Source organism: Artemia sp. Qi Xiang Cuo, chromosome 15, assembly GCF_049724085.1.
Source record: "Artemia sp. Qi Xiang Cuo chromosome 15, ASM4972408v1, whole genome shotgun sequence".
In the NCBI taxonomy this organism is placed as follows: domain Eukaryota; kingdom Metazoa; phylum Arthropoda; class Branchiopoda; order Anostraca; family Artemiidae; genus Artemia; species Artemia sp. Qi Xiang Cuo.
The window spans coordinates 8,396,303-8,414,252 of record NC_142808.1 but is presented as its reverse complement, the minus strand read 5'-3'; the positions used below and the strand labels follow the sequence as shown (position 1 = coordinate 8,414,252).

Below are 17,950 nucleotides of genomic sequence, written 5' to 3'. Positions count from 1 at the left end.
TTTACTCAGGCAGAAAGGATGAGGTACATAGACAGGGAGTAGGGCTCATGATGAATAAAGAAGCTGATAAGGCTTGTTTAGGTTGAGGAGGTATTAATAATAGAATACTTATTGCTCATTTTATAACTAAAAAGTTCAGGGTATCAGGTATAGTAGTATACGTTCTGTAGAACTGACTGACGGGGATAGTAGTAACTCAGATGAATTTTACTTACAGTTACAGGAGCAAAAAGACAGGGTCCCAGGTAGAAATATGGTGTTTTTATTAGGAGATTTTAACGCCCAGGTGGATAGAAATAGGGATAGATGGTATCCTAGCCTAGGTAAATTTGGTGTAGGAAAAGAAAACAGTAATGGATACAGACTTTTGCAATTTTGTAGGTATAGTAATCTAGTTATAATCAATACGGTGTTTGGTCATAAAATGGCTCATAAGTTAACATGGTATTCACGTGATGGTAAGACAGCAAACCTTATCGATTATGTTATAGTAAACCGAAGACTGGCAGGATCAATACAATATACTAGGGTTTTTAGGAGTGCTGTTATTGATGTTAAAAGTAAAGATCACCATCTAGTAGTGTCAAGGGTTAATTTAAAGCTGAAATATCGGAAGGGTAACTACCTCCCGAGAACTTGAGATGTTGGTAGACTCCAGGATGAGAATCTGAGAGAAACTTTCCAGGAACAGTTGAATACTAAACTTGAGAGTTTAAAATTTGATAATGCGGAAGATGGTTGGAATAATTTTAGAAAATTTTTTTGTGAAGTTGCTGAAGGTGTATTAGGGAAGAAATCTAGAACTGCAGCTAAGAATATTAGTGAAAAAGCTTTATGTTTAATAGAAAGGAGAAAGGACTTGTACAAGAATTATCTGAGTGATAGATCGTATGAAAACAAAAGAAATGAAGAGAAAGTGGGAAAAGCATTAAATGAACTAAAGAGGTGTGAAGGGGAGGCCATGGATAAAATTGCCAAGGATCTGGGAGATGCAGCTAGACGGCTTAATAGTAAAATATTGTACTGGCACGTTAACAAATTGAGAGGGAGTATTCAATCCGGACTTGGCCCAGTTAAAGATAGGAATGGGGTCGCAATTAGCTATAAGGAAAAAACTAAAGAGAGATGGGCCGAACATTTTGAGAATTTGCTTAACCGAGATAGTGTTGCAGGAAAAAATTACAGAGGAAAATGAAAAAGTTTGTGATACCTTGGATGTGAAAAAAGATTGGTTTTGTGAGGAAGAAATAGCGACTGTACTAAAAGGATTAAAAATAATAAGGCTCCAGGTGCTGATAGGGTCGTAAATGCGTTTCTTAAATATGGTGGCTCGGAGCTTAAAAATAAGTTACTGAAGATTATGAATATGATTTTTGAAAAAGTACCTAACGATTTTAGGAAAATCTTAATTCAGCCACTTTATAAGAAAGGTGATAAAAGTCAGTGTGGTAATTATCGAGGCATTAGTCTGGTCTCTCTAGGTAGTAAATTACTTAGTAATATGATACTTTTTAGACTGAGAGATGCCGTAGACAAAGTTTTAAGAGAAGAACAGTGCGGTTTTAGAAAAGGTAGAGGATGTGTCGACCAAATTTTCACTAATAATTGAGAAGTGCCTGAGTTTTCAAACACCTTTGGTCCGCAGTTTTATAGACTATGAGCAAGTGTTTAACTTTGTTGATAGAAGAGCTTTAGCAAAGGTTTTATCCTTGTATGGTATACCCAACAAATACATTAAAGTGATTAGTGCTATTTACGAGAATAACTCTGCTGAGGTTAACGTAGGAAATGAGGGTAGCAGCTGGTTTTGTGTTCAGGAGTTAGGCAGGGTTGTGTTCTATCCCCCTTTGTATGGATTATTTTGATGGACTTTGTTTTAAGGAGCGCAGGAAAGGCAATGGGAGACCACGGAATCAAATGGGGAGGAAAATGTCTCCTGGACTTGGATTATGCTGATGATTTAAGCATTCTAGATGAAAGTGTGAGCAAAATGAATGAAGTTTTAGAGGTTTTGCAAGTTCAGGGTGCTAGAATTGGTTTAAAAATTAATGTTAGGTAAACTAAGTCACTAAGGCTAGGAATAAGTAAAGATGAAAAGGTGACGTTGGGTAATGAAAAGATTGAGCAGGTGGGCAGCTTCACTTACCTTGGTAGTATTATTAGTAAAGATGGTGGGAGCAGTGAAGATGTTAAATATATAATAGCCAAGGCTCAGAGTCTTTTATCACAGTTAAAAAAAGTCTGGAAGAATAGGAAGATAAGTCTGCAAACCAAGATTAGAATATTAGAAGCTACAGTGATGACGGTGGTCAAATATGGCTCTGAAGCATGGACGGTCCGAAAAGCGGATGAAGATTTGCTAGATGTTTTCCAGAGAAATTGCTTAAGGATTGTTCCAGGTGCCCGGTTGACTTACCGTATTTCAAAAAGTAGGCTATACAAAAAATATGGCTCAATACCACTCTCTAGGGTTATAGCAAAGGAAAGGTTGGGATGGCGAAGGCACGCTGTGCGGATGAAGGATGACAGACTGCCGAAGATCTTTTTCTTTTAGGCCAACCATCTAGGGCTAAACGGAAAGCAGGTCGTCCCCGTCTGGGGTGGGAGGACGGCATAAAGAAAGATTTAAAGGAAACGGGAATTTCGTGGGCGGGTGTAAAAAGGGACGCTTTGAATAGATTTGGGTGGAGGAGGAGCGTGCGTAGCTGTGTTGGCCTCAGGCGGCTTGGTGCTGCGGTGAGTTGTTAGTAGTAGTAGCAGTAGTAGGTTAATAAGGTTTGGTTAGGTTAAAATAGGTATGTTTAGGTTACGCAAGGACGGATCCAAGACATTTTTTATGTGGGGAGGGGCACAAAATAGGTTGATCCGATAAACTTGCGTTAGGAGCAAGTTTAATTAATGCAAAATTGTGTTAATTAAGTAGATTACACTACTTAAGACTATGCTCGGAGGGCGCGCGCCCCCTTGCCCCGTGGATCAGCCACTGAGTTTACGTATTTAATATATGCTATGCTCTAACTCCCCCTCCTAATGTGTAAATTTATAGCCCAAATTTGTTTCTAAACTATTATAGTTTCAACATAATTTTGTTTTAAATCATTAGCATTCACAAAACTTCACTTCTCGAGCGTGTTACATATAATATACAAGGACCATTATTTCTTTATTAAGATCCCCTTCCCCTCTCCCCCCTCCCCCAAAAAAAGGTCGAAATCCATTCGGTCCCTTTACAACCCTTGCAATAAAAAAAAACCTAATTTCTTGTGGAAAGAAGAGCCAATTTATCTCATTTTGTCTGTACATTTGATTGAAATTTATTATTGATCAATTAATAAAACTTCTCTCAACAGTTAGTTTCTATTATTTATTATTTTCTTTTTTATTTATTATTTTCAATTATATATTATTTGTCATTGTTTCTATTATTTTCTTTCAATACATAAGAAACTTCTTGCAATAAAAAAAAATCTTTCAGCAGTTCCTCACTGAATATTTCCTGTGGAATCACGAGCACGATTCTTTGGCATGGCTACAAACAATGCCACCAGAGCAACAAACCCTCCAAGATGAAAAACGATGCTGTGGCATTTGGATCAAAACGCCAGGAGAGGAATTAAAACGCCAATGAGGCAATACACTTTATAGGGTTTACGGATAAGAGGGAGGGGTGGTGTGGTAGCAAAACTTTTGCTAATCACCAAGGCCGTTTAATTAGAATAGATAGCTCTTTTGAAAGTACTAAAAAAAACTTTAGCGTAAAAAGCGAGGTATTGACTAGGGGGCGTACCCTCTCATATACGTAATTATTTCTGTTTGTTTTAAGTTTTAATGTTGCTCCTTACTTTCAGTTGAAAAAACTTGTTTTGTTTTTTTTATTTAATTTCTGATCGTTTTTCAAATAGTGCTGGGAAATCCAGCGCTCCTTTCATAGAAATGTCCCTTCCTCCAAGGAAATATCCTCCATGGAAAGATCCTCCCATTTAACCCTATCCTTCGACTCCCACCGAAAAAATCCCTCCTGAAAACGTGTGTATACTTCCCAATAACCAATACTATTTTGAAACATTAGGCAAAGTTCATAACTTGCAGCCCTTCCCCCGGAAACTGTGGGGGACTAAGTCATCCTCAAAGACATATTTACTATATCGTCGACCATGCTGAACAAAATGGTTATCTTAAAATTTTATTGGGTGACTTTGGGAAAAAATGAGCGCGGGGAAGGTGGCCAAGTTGCCCTCCAATTTTTTGGTCACTTAAAAAAGGCACTAAAACTTTTAATTTCTTTTCGAATGAGCCCTCTGACGATATTCTAGGACCACTGGATTGATACGATTCCCCTTGGGGAAAAAACAAGCAAATAAATACGCATCCGTGATCAGATTCCGTCAGATTCTGGGAAAAAACTATCAGATTCTGGCAAGAAATACAAAATTTCACATTTTTGCTGATAGGAGCTTGAAACATCTACAGTAGGGTTTTCTGTTACGCTGAATATGATAGTTTGGTTTTCATTAAAATTCGATCACTTTTAGGGGGTGTTACCTCCATTTTCTGAAAATAGAGCACATTTTTTCAGGCTTTTAGCTTTTGATGGGTTGATTGAATTTGATGAAACTTATCTATTTGAAATCAGTATAAAAATTCGATTCTTATGATGTATCTACTGGTATCAGAATTTTGTTTTTAGAGTTTCGGTCACTATTCAGCCGGGTCGCTCCTTACTTACAGTTCGTTACCACGAACTGTTTGATGTGATTATTTATTTTAAGTCTTATTTGTTTTTGGATTTATTAGAAGAATTTATTTCAGTTCATCTTAAGTTTTAATATAGCTCGATAGTTTTCTCTGTAAATCTTGTTTTTGGTAAAGATTTTCTTTAAAAAAAATTAATTTCTGTAAAATGCTGAAGTTAATATATTAATTTGTCTAGTATGGTAACAAGAAGAGAGGGTCCCGAATTCCTCCTGCGAAGATGGATGGGTCATTTCATCATTAGGTTGAAAAGGATAAATACGTTATTTGACCACATACATGACGTAAGACGAAAAACGAAGAGAAAAGGTTAAGAAAGAGACAAATCCAAAAAAGCGGGGGTTTTAGGGGGAGACAGAATACTTGCCCCTGGCGCAAGGATTGTATCGGTGAAAAATTTTAAATAAATAATATAACTGTTACAATCGTTTTTTATTTTATTTTTATTTTTAAATTAAATAGAGGGCACAGTTGGCAAAATTTTATTAATAAATAAAGATTTTGTTAGAACCTAGCCTAAAAATTTTTGGGAGACAAGGGTAGAGTTGCCAATCAAGATTTTGTCCTAGGCACAAGAGAGGCCATTATATATATATATATATATATATATATATATATATATATATATATATATATATATATATATATATATATATATATATATATATATATATATATATATATATATATATATATATATATATATATATATATATATATATATATATATATATATATATATATATATATATATATATATATATATATATATATATATATATATATATATATATATATATATATATATATATATATATATATATATATATATATATATATATATATATATATAAACGAGGTGATCTACTAACTATTTACGAATCTTCTTGAATTTTAATCCTTAACCCAGTTTTCACGTTAAACGAAATCCTAACTGACAATATTGCTCATTTAAAATTATTAATAAGGAAAAGACGGAAAAGCCGCTACGAAAGAAAATACGATCATTATTGAGTAATTGGATTACGTAAGCTGCAGAATTATTCATGATTCTAAAAAAGAACTTGGAAAGAAAGATCTGCAAGTGGTAATTGGCTCCCTGCCAGCTTAAGTCTGACGCCAACTTGGTGGGAAATTTTTACCGAAATTCACATAACATTTTGAAACCACTATATCGTTACCCTTTAGGAGTGTTTCCACCGTTGCAGAAAGATTTTTTTTTTTTGCAAGAACAGCTAAAATTGAATTGGTCATCATCATTCAAATTGAGCTAAAATCGAACTTGTTCACGTAAACTCGATCTTCTCTAATGTGTTTTGTCTATTGGGTCAGTGGTTGTTTCAGTTATAACGTGAACTAGTGGTAGGAGGTGCCGTAAGTGGTAGGAGGTGAATAAATAACATTCTTTGTAAATCACAATATTAAAGATTGAAACGAACAAAAACTATCACAAACGTAATGGGAGTTTCTTAATGCTAAATGGAAATGTGCGAAAAACGCAAACGGAAAAACGTTAATGTCAATGAAAAGCCTCGGTGCTTACTAGTAAGATAGTTTTGTTTGTCATCTTGGCATTTAAAAGCATACTTACTGGGAATCTGAGTAAGACGGTCTACAGGGCAAAAGCCCTTCCTAAATGTGTATGGATCCCCACGAGGAATTTAAACTTGCAATGTCGTATCTAGGAGCGTTTAGGGTGTTTGAACTCCCCGAAATGTTTGTCCGACTCGTAAAAACGTAACAAAATAAATATAAACCGTTTTTTGATGATTTTATTGAAGTTCCTTTTAGCACCCACCCACTCCCACCAAAAAATAACCTAGATACGACTCTGTAGTCTTATATATTGAGCAATTAATTCACGAGAGATTAAGAACTATTCATGAGCCTTAACAGAACATTCGAACAGGGTGGACCCAGGACTTTTATAGGGAGGGGGCGCAAAATAGGTTGATCCGATAAACTTGCGTTAGGAGTAAGTTTAATTATTGCAAAATTGTGTTAATTAAGGAAATTAAACTACTTTAGACTACGTTTGGAGGGGGGGGGGTGCGTGCCCCCGCACCCCCGTGGATCTTCCACTGAGTTTACGTATTTAATATATGCTATGTTCTAACCCCCCCCCCCCAACCACTAATGTGTAAATATATAGCCCACATTTGTTTCTAAACTATTATATTTTCAACATAATTTTGTTTTATTTCATTAGCATTCACAAAACTTCACTTCTCGAGCTTTTTTCATATAATATACAAGTACCATTATTTCTTTATGAAGATCCCCTTCCCCCCTCCCCCCCCCCAAAAAAAGGTCGAAATTCATTCGGTCCCTTTACAACCCTTGCATTAAAAAAAAAACCTAACTGCTTGAGTGTAAGAAGAACCGCATTATCTCATTAGGTTGTCTGTACATTTGATTGAAATCTATTATTGATCAATTAATAAAACTTCGCTCAATAGTTAGTTTCTATTATTTATTATTTTCTTTTTTATTTATTATTTTCAATTATATATTATTTGTCATTGTTTCTATTATTTTCTTTCAATACATAAGAAACTTCTTGCAATAAAAAAAAACCTAATTTCTTGTGGAAAGAAGAGCCAAATTATCTCATTAGGTTGTCTGTACATTTGATTGAAATTTATTATTGATCAATTAATAAAACTTCTCTCAACAGTTAGTTTCTATTATTTATTATTTTCTTTTTTATTTATTATTTTCAATTATATATTATTTGTCATTGTTTCTATTATTTTCTTTCAATACATAAGAAACTTCTTGCAATAAAAAAAAATCTTTCAGCAGTTCCTCACTGAATATTTCCTGTGGAATCACGAGCACGATTCTTTGGCATGGCTACAAACAATGCCACCAGAGCAATAAACCCTCCAAGATGAAAAACGATGCTGTGGTATTTGGATCAAAACGCCAGGAGAGGAATTAAAACGCCAATGAGGCAATACACTTTATAGGGTTTACGGATAAGAGGGAGGGGTGGGGTGGTAGCAAAACTTTTGTTTTTAGTAGACTCTGTTCTTTTTAAGTTTGACTTGACTATTCATTTTGATTTCTACTTGTCTTAGGATTTGTTGATTCATCTATATGTGTATCTGCTGTCTTTATGTTTCATTAAATAAAAAAAAATAAAAAATCAACTGAAAGTAAGGAGCAACATTAAAACTTAAAACAAACAGAAATTATTACGTATATGAGTGGTTTCGCCCCCTAATCAGTACCTCGCTATTTACGCTAAATTTTGGATTCTGTTCGAATCACAAATCACTGAATCACGAAGGCCGTTTAATTCGAATAGATACCTCTTTTGAAAGTACTAAAAACAACTTTAGCGTAAAAAGCGAGGTATTGACTAGGGGGCGTACCCCCTCATATATGTAATAGTTTCTGTTTGTTTTAAGTTTTGATGCTGCTCCTTACATTCCGTTGAAAAAACTTGTTTTTTTTATTTAATTTCTGATCGTTTTTCAAATAATGCTGGGAAATCCAGCGCTCCCTTCATAGAAACGTCCCTTCTTCCAAGAAAACGTCCTCCAAGGAAAGGTACCCCCATTTAACCCCATCCTCCGACCTAAAAAAAAGTCCTGATTTTGTCGATCTGCAGAGGGAATGGTTGATCTTAGGATAAGTCTAATATGGAGTTTTGTTGATTTTTAAACGAAAGGAACAGTTTTTTTTTCAAACAAAAAGAAAGGAGGACATTAAAACGTCAAAAAGGGATAAATGAATAAATTATCATACAACAATCTCTATTTGAGGGAATTCCCTTCAACCCTCTGGTCTTTAAGCCAACGTTTGACAAGTGCTTTATTAAAGGCAATTTTAGAATGCAACAAACATAGTTAGTTGGTAGTTTTCAACTGCTATATTTACAAATCGCTTGTCAAAAAATTAAAGCTGGGAATATTATTGTTAACGGAAAATCGAGCAACAAAACCCATCGACTTTCAAAATATAGTTTAATAAATATTTAAATTATATATCAAATGCACTATTGTATAAAATAAACTATTAGTTTATTAAATAAACTATTTAAACTATATAGTTTAATCAAAATATTATTTAATAGATAAATAAACTCCTTGTCCCTATATTCTTATGTTAGAAACCTATGGCATTTTTAAAACATTGGGAAAAAGCAGTGGCGTTATTTCGTCAAAATCCTCGGGGTTTTGCCCCCCAGGATTTTCTCTGGATGCTTGAATTATGCAGGCAAATCTTAGTTTTGACAAGATTTTTAAAGAAACTAATTTTCAGATAGGGGAGGGGGGCTAACCAGGTTCTAGGGGAGGGGGCAAATTACGCCCATGGGAGAAAGGTCAACCCTTGGTGTAAAAAGCGGGAGGTTGAAACAGCGGTAGGACTTTCAACCTCCGTCAGATATGATTTGCTGAGTTCTTCCCCTTTTCTACAGTTAAATCTTTTTCATTGGGAACTTCTGAAGAGTAACTTTAAGCTTAATGAATCTTATATTTTTGGAATCAACGTAACAGTTGAATTATTATAAAAGTTTGATGGGGCTGCTGCATCCCTCAATCCTTAGCTCTTCACGCTAAAGTTTAGCAAGTGTCTGACTGAAAGCCTTTAAGAGTGCAAAAACTACGGTCAGCCTGCAAGTGACTGCAAGTGTTTTAGTTACTGTTTGCCCTTTAAAACATTCGGAGTGAAAATTTCATTGCCAAAAGCAAATGCAGATCCATAAACCCTTCCATTTCGTGAACCCTTCGTGAACCCTTCATAAACCCTTCGTGAGGCACTGTGAAAGAAAAGAAGCAATAACCTTGTATCATATTGCTCTTGTGTGTGAGTTTTCTCATGAAGCTCATGAGTCATTGGTGGGAAAAAATCAAATGGGTATTTGTATATGATAAACCCCCTACCGCTCAAGTTGTTCTATCATTGACGTATTGCAGAACTGGTTTATTTGTTAGTTTCTTTCAGCCTAGTGAAAGTGGAACAAGACAAAGAGAAGTGGAAAGAATAGATGGAAAATATATAATTTGGTCTATATATTTGAACATTAGGGGGTCGGGTGGGGGTAAGTACTTGAACAGTGTGTAGTTAGAAAACAATTCTTACTACATACTACGCAGGATAACTGTACCTAAACACGTTAGGCATACAGAGCCGCTATAATTTACCCCCCCCTAATGTGCAAATAAATAACCCAAATTTGTTTCTAAAGTATTAAATTTTATCATACTTGGATACATTTCATTAGAATTGAACGTCAGAGAAACATATTAAAATAATATTAGGTAGGGGGTATATCATATGATATACCCCATACCTCATGATGATATAGCAGCAGCACTCTTTATGTCCAAGATAGTTTCTGTTTATTCTTTAATAACCAGTCTGTTTATTTGTATTTTTCTAATATTTTTTCTGTTTATTTTTTTAAACGAATGAAAAACGCCTAGTGGTTTTTTATTACATTTCTGTCAGTTTTTTAAATCATTCCAACGGTATTTCAGGTAATTTCCCTTGAATAATAAGATTTTTCTCAGTGGTTATAAGAAGCTCTGACATGCAATCTCACATTCTGGTTGTCGCTGCTGAACCCCGGACTAGAAGAACGAGGAAGGGGCTGATTCATAAAATGAAACAACCCAAAGTAAACCCAAAGAACCAACCCAAAGAGGGTAGGGTTGGTTGTAAAACCCAAAGTACTCTTGTCCAAAATATCTCTAAGATTCAAGTCTAATAATTGTAGGCAGTGCAATAGCGCTACCTGAGTAACGAGCAAAGTGGGTACACTGCATTATTTAGTTTTTTTTCTTCTGACCAAGGCACTTCGTATAGAAGGAGTTGTCGTAGAAACTTCGGAAAGAGGCTATTCGATTAGAAATTGAAAGTTCTAGTGCCCCTTTTAAGAGTGAAAAGTAATAGAATGGCACCCCCCCTACGCGCGTTATTTCCTCCAACACATCCAGTCAAAGTTTTGAGATTTTGAGTCATTTTGTTCAGCATAGTTGAAAGGTATAGTAAATATATCTTTGTAGATATCCCCCCCAGCCCTCAGGGCAAAGGCTGTTAGTTATGCTCATTGTCCGTCATTAATAAATAAGGTTTTTATGGAAGGGCTGGGATGATCATATAAACTTTGGAGGGGGCTCTTTTGATGGGACATCGGAAGCTCTAGTGCCCTTTTTAAGAATCAAAAGTTATAGGAGGGCAACTAGCGCCCCATGTCCCCTTTTCCCAAAATGCATCCGATCGAAATTTTGAAGTAGCCATTTTGTTCAAAATAATCCAAAGGTTAAATAACTATGCCTCCTGTGTTGACAAAACACCCAGAACCCCCAGGGTAAGGGCTGTAAGCTATGCAAGCTGCCCATTGGTAACATATAAAGTTTTATGGAAGGGGTGATAGCATAAACTTCGGAGGAGCCTCCTTCGATTGGAAATCGAAAGTTCTAGTTCCCTTTTTAAGAGTCGAAAGTGATCGGAGAGCAGCCAGGCCACCCTATCACCTTTTCCCCGAAGTACTTCCGATTAAAACTTTAATGTAGCCATTTTGTCCAAAATAGCCCGACGATTAAATAACTATGATTCTCGGTTTGAAAATTACTCCCCAGCCCTCGGAACAAGGGCAATAAGTTATTCTAGTTGCCCGCTCTTAACATATAAGGTTTGTATGGAAAAAGTGGTCGGGTGAACTATGGAAAGGCTCAGTCGATTGGAAATTGAAAGTTCTAGTGCTCTTTTTAAACGCTAAAAATTATCAGAAGGTAACCAGCACCCCTTTCTACTCAGGCCCTTTTTTCCCCAAATGTATTTGATTAAAGTTTTGAGAAAGCCATTTTGTTTCAAATAATATGAAAGTCAAATATATAAACTCAGGGGTTCACGAAGCCCCCAGTCCATAGGGCAAAGGCTGTAACTTATGCAAGTTGCCCATTTTTAACGCATTGGAGGTTTTTGTGGACGCGTTGGTTGTGTAAGCTTTGAAGGCGGGTCTTTCGACTGAAATCGAAATTTTTATTTTCTTTTTTCAGTGCCCTTTTTAAGAGTCAAAATTGATTGTAGGGCATCCCCCCTTGCACGCCAATCAATTCCCCAAACACATCTAATCAACATTTTGACATAGCCATTTCGTTCAACATAATTGGAAAGTCCAGTAACTATGTCTTTTGGGATCCCCTTCCTCCCAATGCCCTCGTGGCAAGGCCTGTAAGTTGTTTACATCTAGTATTTGCTATTGAGAAAGGTCTGCACTTTAGTGTACCTTTAGTGTCTGTTTGCCCTTTAGTGTCCAAAAAGATAAAGGGCATTTAGGTGAACCTTTCAGAGAATATTTAGGGGAGTGTTGAACTAAATCAAAACACGTTATATACATATGGGTTGTCAGAAAGGGCGTAACTCAGGAATGACTGAGTGTATTTATCTAGAACTTTCAGACAATATTAGAGGGGGGATTATTAGTTTACCAATAAGGCAGTATTTGTACATACTACTACTAGTACTACTACTACAACTACTAAGACTACTATCACTACAATTACTGCTTCTGTAGTGAGTGCTACCAAGGCTGGGGGGTATTGGAGTAAAATTTTTAGAAAATATTATGCTGAAAAATGAACTAAATTAAAACATACTATGTACCTAGAGATTACCAAAACGGCTTCCCAGCCATATCTTTGAAACGGCTTACCGTATCAAGCTGAAACTTTTAGGTCACAGTAAGAGGATGTTCAACTGGTAAAAAGGCCACATGTGCATACTACTACCGCTACTGCTACTCCTACTACTATTACTACTACTATTTTATTAGCGCCAATAAGACTAAAGGTATGAAGTTGAAATTATGAGAGAATAAAGAAATTTGAATTAAACCAAAAGATAGTGTGTGCACGAAGATTGTCAACAGGGCGTATCTCTGGTATGGATTAGGTTATTAAGTTGGAACTTTCAAGGAAGGCTTAAATGGGAAGATCAATCGAACACAAGGCAATATTTGTACGCCCTTACTGCTACTACTACCACTACCACTTTTGTAGCGAGAATTACCAAGGCTGAGGATATTGAAGCGAAAGTTTGAGAACATGTTTAGGGGAAAGTTGAAACTGAATCAGAAAATAGCACGTGCATACATATTGTCGAAAGGGCGTATCAACCATATCTTTGAAAATTAAAATTAATTGGATTGGGAATTGAAGGTTTTGAGATACTTTTAAGAGACATAATTGATTGGGAGGCAATCAGACCCCCCCCCCCCACACCCATCAATTTCCCAAGCACATCGAACATATTTTGAAATAGCCTTTATGCCTAGCATATTCTAAGGCGCGTAATATGAAGGATCATGCTGATTTCGCCTTCAAAAGAAAGGCAATAACACAAGTTAATACACTATGCCTACTTTGAGTTAATTTATCTTCGGATCTCTCATGGACTCAGCATCTCAATAAAAATTAGATCCTCTTGCTCCAAGACGCTAGGAGTTATTCTAAGATACAAAAGTCTGCCTATTCATCTATTCTGCCCTATTCATTTCGTGCATCAGACCTGTCATGGAATATGCATGTCTTCTCTTTGCTGGTGCTCCAATAAGGCACATCGCTCCACTCCAACGGATTCAAAATCGAACAGTTTGTGCAGCAACCTCTGGCAACACGATAGCTAAATCTACACAGTTGATCCAGGAACTATTCGCCGTGGCGTCCATGTCGGTTTTCTACAAATACATGTATATCCCTTCATCAAAGGAACTATCGAAGCTCGTTCCTGACAGAGCAAACCCCTTGCGACCAATTCACTGAAATACAGCTCGTCAGGTCTGCCTTGAGCAGGGTACTCCCAACCAAGAATATCTCAAAACGAGTTTCGCTCGAAGATCGGTCGCCACATGGAATAACTTGCCAGCAGAGGTAATCCCCGAACATCCTTCCCTTGTCGCGTTCAAGAGAAGGTATAACAAATAACTCAGTGTTGGAAAATGAGGCAGTTGCCAGGACTTACCTGTGACGTAGGCATGAAGCCTCTAATAAAAAAAAGTAGTTCAAAAGTCAAGTAATCAGGTATGAGAAAAGTTCCAAAGCTGCCAGCAGCAGAATCCAACAGAATTCCAAAAGCTGCCAACACTTTAGCAACACAAATTGTGTTTTTATAGCTTTTCTTCGAGCAAAAAGTATTTTGCATGTAAAAATAGTATTATGTTATTTTCAGATCGAGCAATAATTTTCACAGGGGTGCACACACTGAAGGAAGCCGTTCTCTTTGCTAATTGGTTTTAGTTCAAGTGGGGTTAAATCCTTTGTGGGTCAGTCATGGTTCTTGAATTACTTCTAATATACTATACAGTATACTATAAATTAATAGTATACTATAAACATACTATAAAGAAATTCACCAGAATACTATAAAGAAATTCACCAGAATTACCTTAATATTGAACTGTCTTTCATTGCTTCAAAGCTTAATGTTGGTGTATATTTCCCAAGCTTCGTATTAATAAGGCGACTCTTTTGATCATCTGATTTAACATTGATATCCCAATCTTTTCTGTATACAGAGGAAATGTCAAATAATTCGTCATCCTAAAAAAAATTCAAATGAATATACCTGACAAAATACAAGACAGGATGGCCTATTGTACAGCCCACTGGCTTCTTGGAGTCTGCTAGATCTAAAACTGTATCGCGATTTTCTTTTCTTTTCTTATGAAACATGTTTATACCGATGTAAATTGGTGTCTAATCGTTTTCTCACAGTACACCGTAGAACATTTCACTCTAGGAAACTTTAAGACCACAACTGTGTTAAAATAAGGCCTTAAGCCACGTCTTGATTGACATCATTCGTCCAGCCAGCACCAAAGCCAGCTTTGATTTGACGGCCAATCATAGCCCTTGAAATTTTGAAGGCAATTTAACCATATTGGCTGTCAACTCATATCCGGCAGTTTAAAAATGATTCACCTCCAAAAACTGCTGCTGACAGGGTGAATGATGTCAATAAGGACGATGCCTTACGGAGTTTTCCTGAGCCTTATGGAATTCAGTATGAAGGGAGAACAGAAGTTCAAAACGCTATGCGAAGGATCCTTTTAACCTTAGTTTTCGTTTTCATACGGAGTAACTTTTTGTCTTTAACGTAAGCAGAGCAAAGTAGACTCTAGCTCTGCTAAAAATTTGCGTTTCATCAGTTGATCATAAATGATGAAATATTAAACGTAAGTTATGAAAAAGCGACAAAATGGAATTTTTGGATGAGCAATTAAAATTTTTGGAAAACAAACTTAAAGTTCATTCCTAGAAATATTTTCACGTTTGATCAGAGATCGAATCCCTATCAGTATTTCACTTATGATGACTTTCATGATTTAAGATGATTATGATGCCTTTGTGGATTTGCAGGATAGTCTAGTGTGGGAGACTAATATAAAGTGTGAAAGGTAATAATCTACGTAACACATAAATAACAGTTCAATAGGAAAAATCCTGTTATTTCAGAGTGAAACTTAAACAAAAAAAACTTTGGATATTTCGGTTACATACACAGGTTAACATAATCTTTAGTTTATCTGCTAAGGATGGCCACTGTGTATGCAACCGAAATATTCAGAGAATTTTAGCCCATCTTATGGAAAACCATGCTCTTCCTTTCTTAATTTCTTATGTTGATTCTAGAAAATATTATTTCTTTTAAAAGGTAAAGGTTGCTATACATCAGAAAAGGATTAAAGTTTTACCATTATTCCTTAGTTGAGATTCAGCTCTGTCATCCACCGAATTACACTTTTGAAATTTAGTGTACACACTTGTGTAGATTCAAAATACGCTAAAAAAAAGTTGTAAATCTTTGAAGAAATGACGATTTTCCTCTTTTTTTAGCAAGTTAAGATCCTTTTCTAAGAAAAAGTCCAAGTAATATTAGAATCCAGTCTTGGTAAATGATAGGTCTGAGACTAATGAATTAAATGACATTTTTATTTTTTTCTGCTGGTGTGAGTTACAGCTGCGGGATTGTCGCAAATACACTTGTTTCAGAGCGAATAGATACCAACGGAAAGAAAAGCCTTAAATTACTTCGGACAGTGAAAGCAAATTTGACTGCTTGAATTTATTAAATGGTAACTTATGCAACTATACTCATCTTAATAAATCAAAAATTCAATTTTTAATGCAAAGGGCTTTCAACAAAAAATTATAAAGTTTTTGTTAGAAGGGGATTCCAAATAAAAAAAGAAGACATTTGCGTAGAAAATCAGCAAAAATTATGTTAAAAAAAAATTGGCACCAATAATACAGATATAGTCAAAACCCATTTTCCCAACAGACCAAAAACCCGGATTGGAATTTGATTTCACCGAATATGTTCAACTTGTTATCTGTCAGAACCATCCACAGCTACAGTGGCGAAGTGGACTAAAATTTCTGCAACAGTAGGTACCTGAATACCGAACTTCCGAATGAAAGTACAGTTTGGCTAGCCGATACTTACCTAATACGTTGGTTCATCTATTAACAAAAGCTTCTCCGGTTTTGCGATACGAAGACGGGGTTAAGACACCACAAATCCTCACGAAAAACAAACGTTTCCACAACGCTCCAGTTCTTCTCACATGGCCGAATCCGATCAGTTTCGGTTTTGAACTAAATTCCTTATAATTTCTTAACTCTCTATGAGCGGGGAGGAGAGAGGGACTTTATGTACCAACGTATGAGGTAAGTATCGGCTAGCCAAACTGAAATTTCATTCGAAAGTTCGGTCTTGGCGTCGCCATTACCTCATACGTTGGTACATCTATTAACAAAAGCTTAGATTCCAACCGATTTGGCGGTGGGTTCATAAATCAACTAATGTGAAATTTTATTTTCAAACTCAAATATTCAAATGTATAAACTATAAAACTGTCTGAACCGCAACGAAATGTAGAGCATCGGTTCGATCTTCTATCTCATGAAGGTAGTGTTGTCTGGGAGTAGACTCCGAAGAACAGCCAGCAGCACTCATTATATCAGCAAGTGGTACTGATTTTGATAGCGCCCATGACACCATCCTGGATCTTGTGTCGTGTGCTTTCCCTTTTCTACACTCTTGTTTTGCTGCATCATATGCCATAATTATGTCCTGTTTTATCCAAGAAGAAATGGTTCCAGCTGCCACCTCTCGTGGTGCTGTTTCAGAAAAAGAAATGAAGAACCTTTTTCTCCCTTTTCTGACCGCCCCGTTAGCCGTTCTCTGTGCGTAGGCCGATAGTATTCTCACTGGACACAAAGCTGGATCTACATCTAGCACGGGAAGTAGGATAGGAGAAGGTACATCATGAGGCTTTACGGTTTTGGGTCTAAATGAAGGGAGAAACCTGAGAGTTACTGAATTATCCGAAAATTGTGCTTTACTGAAGGACAAGGCATGAATTTCACTCCTTCGATGACCAGATGCGATGGCGGTAATGAATACCGTCTTAAGAGTAAGATCTTTCATATCAATATTCCACAAGTCAAGAAATCGTGAAGTTCTAAACTACCTTAGAACAAGACCAAGATCCCAGGCAAGAATATCATGTTGTGTCCACGGTGACTCTTGCCAAAAATTCTGTATCATTTTCGTCAAACAAGTATCTTTGCTGAAATCTATTCCTGTAGCTAGGGATAGCGTTCCTCGTATTGCTGCTTTATAACCTTCTATCGTTGATGGTGCGAGGTTTCAACCAGTCTTTAGATATATCATGAATTCTGCAACTGTCTGAGCACTGGTTTCAAGAGGATTAATCTTCCTTTCACTACACCATTCCACGAACACTTACCATTTTCCATTGTACAATTCAATGGTAGATCTTCACTGGGGCCGGGCAATTGCACGGGCTGATTCCTTAGAAAAACCTCTTTATTCGAGTCCACGCTCGATATCTTCCATCCGTGTAAATTTAGATTCCTCAGTGCAGGGTGGCGAAGTCAACCCAGCTGAAGAAGATCTGACTGATCTCCGAGGGGTATAGGCAAGTCCGCTAGCAGGTTGAGACGATTCATGTATCAAGCTTGGCGAGGTAATTGCGGAGCAATTAGCGTCACTTGGCAGTTCACAGACTTTCGAACCTTCTCCAGAACCTTTGGGATCAGGGCAAATGGAGGGAAGGCATAGCTGTGTTTGTTCGACCAATCGTGGACAAGGGCTTCTATGCCGATCGCAAGAGAATCTGGAACTGATGAGAAGCATACGTCAATCTTCCGGT

The 17,950-nt window shown here is 36.5% G+C and overlaps 1 protein-coding gene across 1 annotated transcript in view; it reads right to left on the bottom strand.

The window, feature by feature from the left end:
• The window catches only part of cac (calcium voltage-gated channel subunit cacophony), a 534,146-nt gene extending 519,861 nt beyond the window's left edge, over positions 1 to 14,285 (bottom strand). Inside the window, exon 1 of the mRNA XM_089100885.1 lies at positions 14,155 to 14,285. Coding sequence (XP_088957011.1) covers positions 14,155 to 14,177 — 23 coding nt within the window. The 5' untranslated portion in view covers positions 14,178 to 14,285. The remainder of the gene's footprint in view (positions 1 to 14,154) is intronic.
• Between the last annotated feature and the right edge of the window lie 3,665 nt (positions 14,286 to 17,950).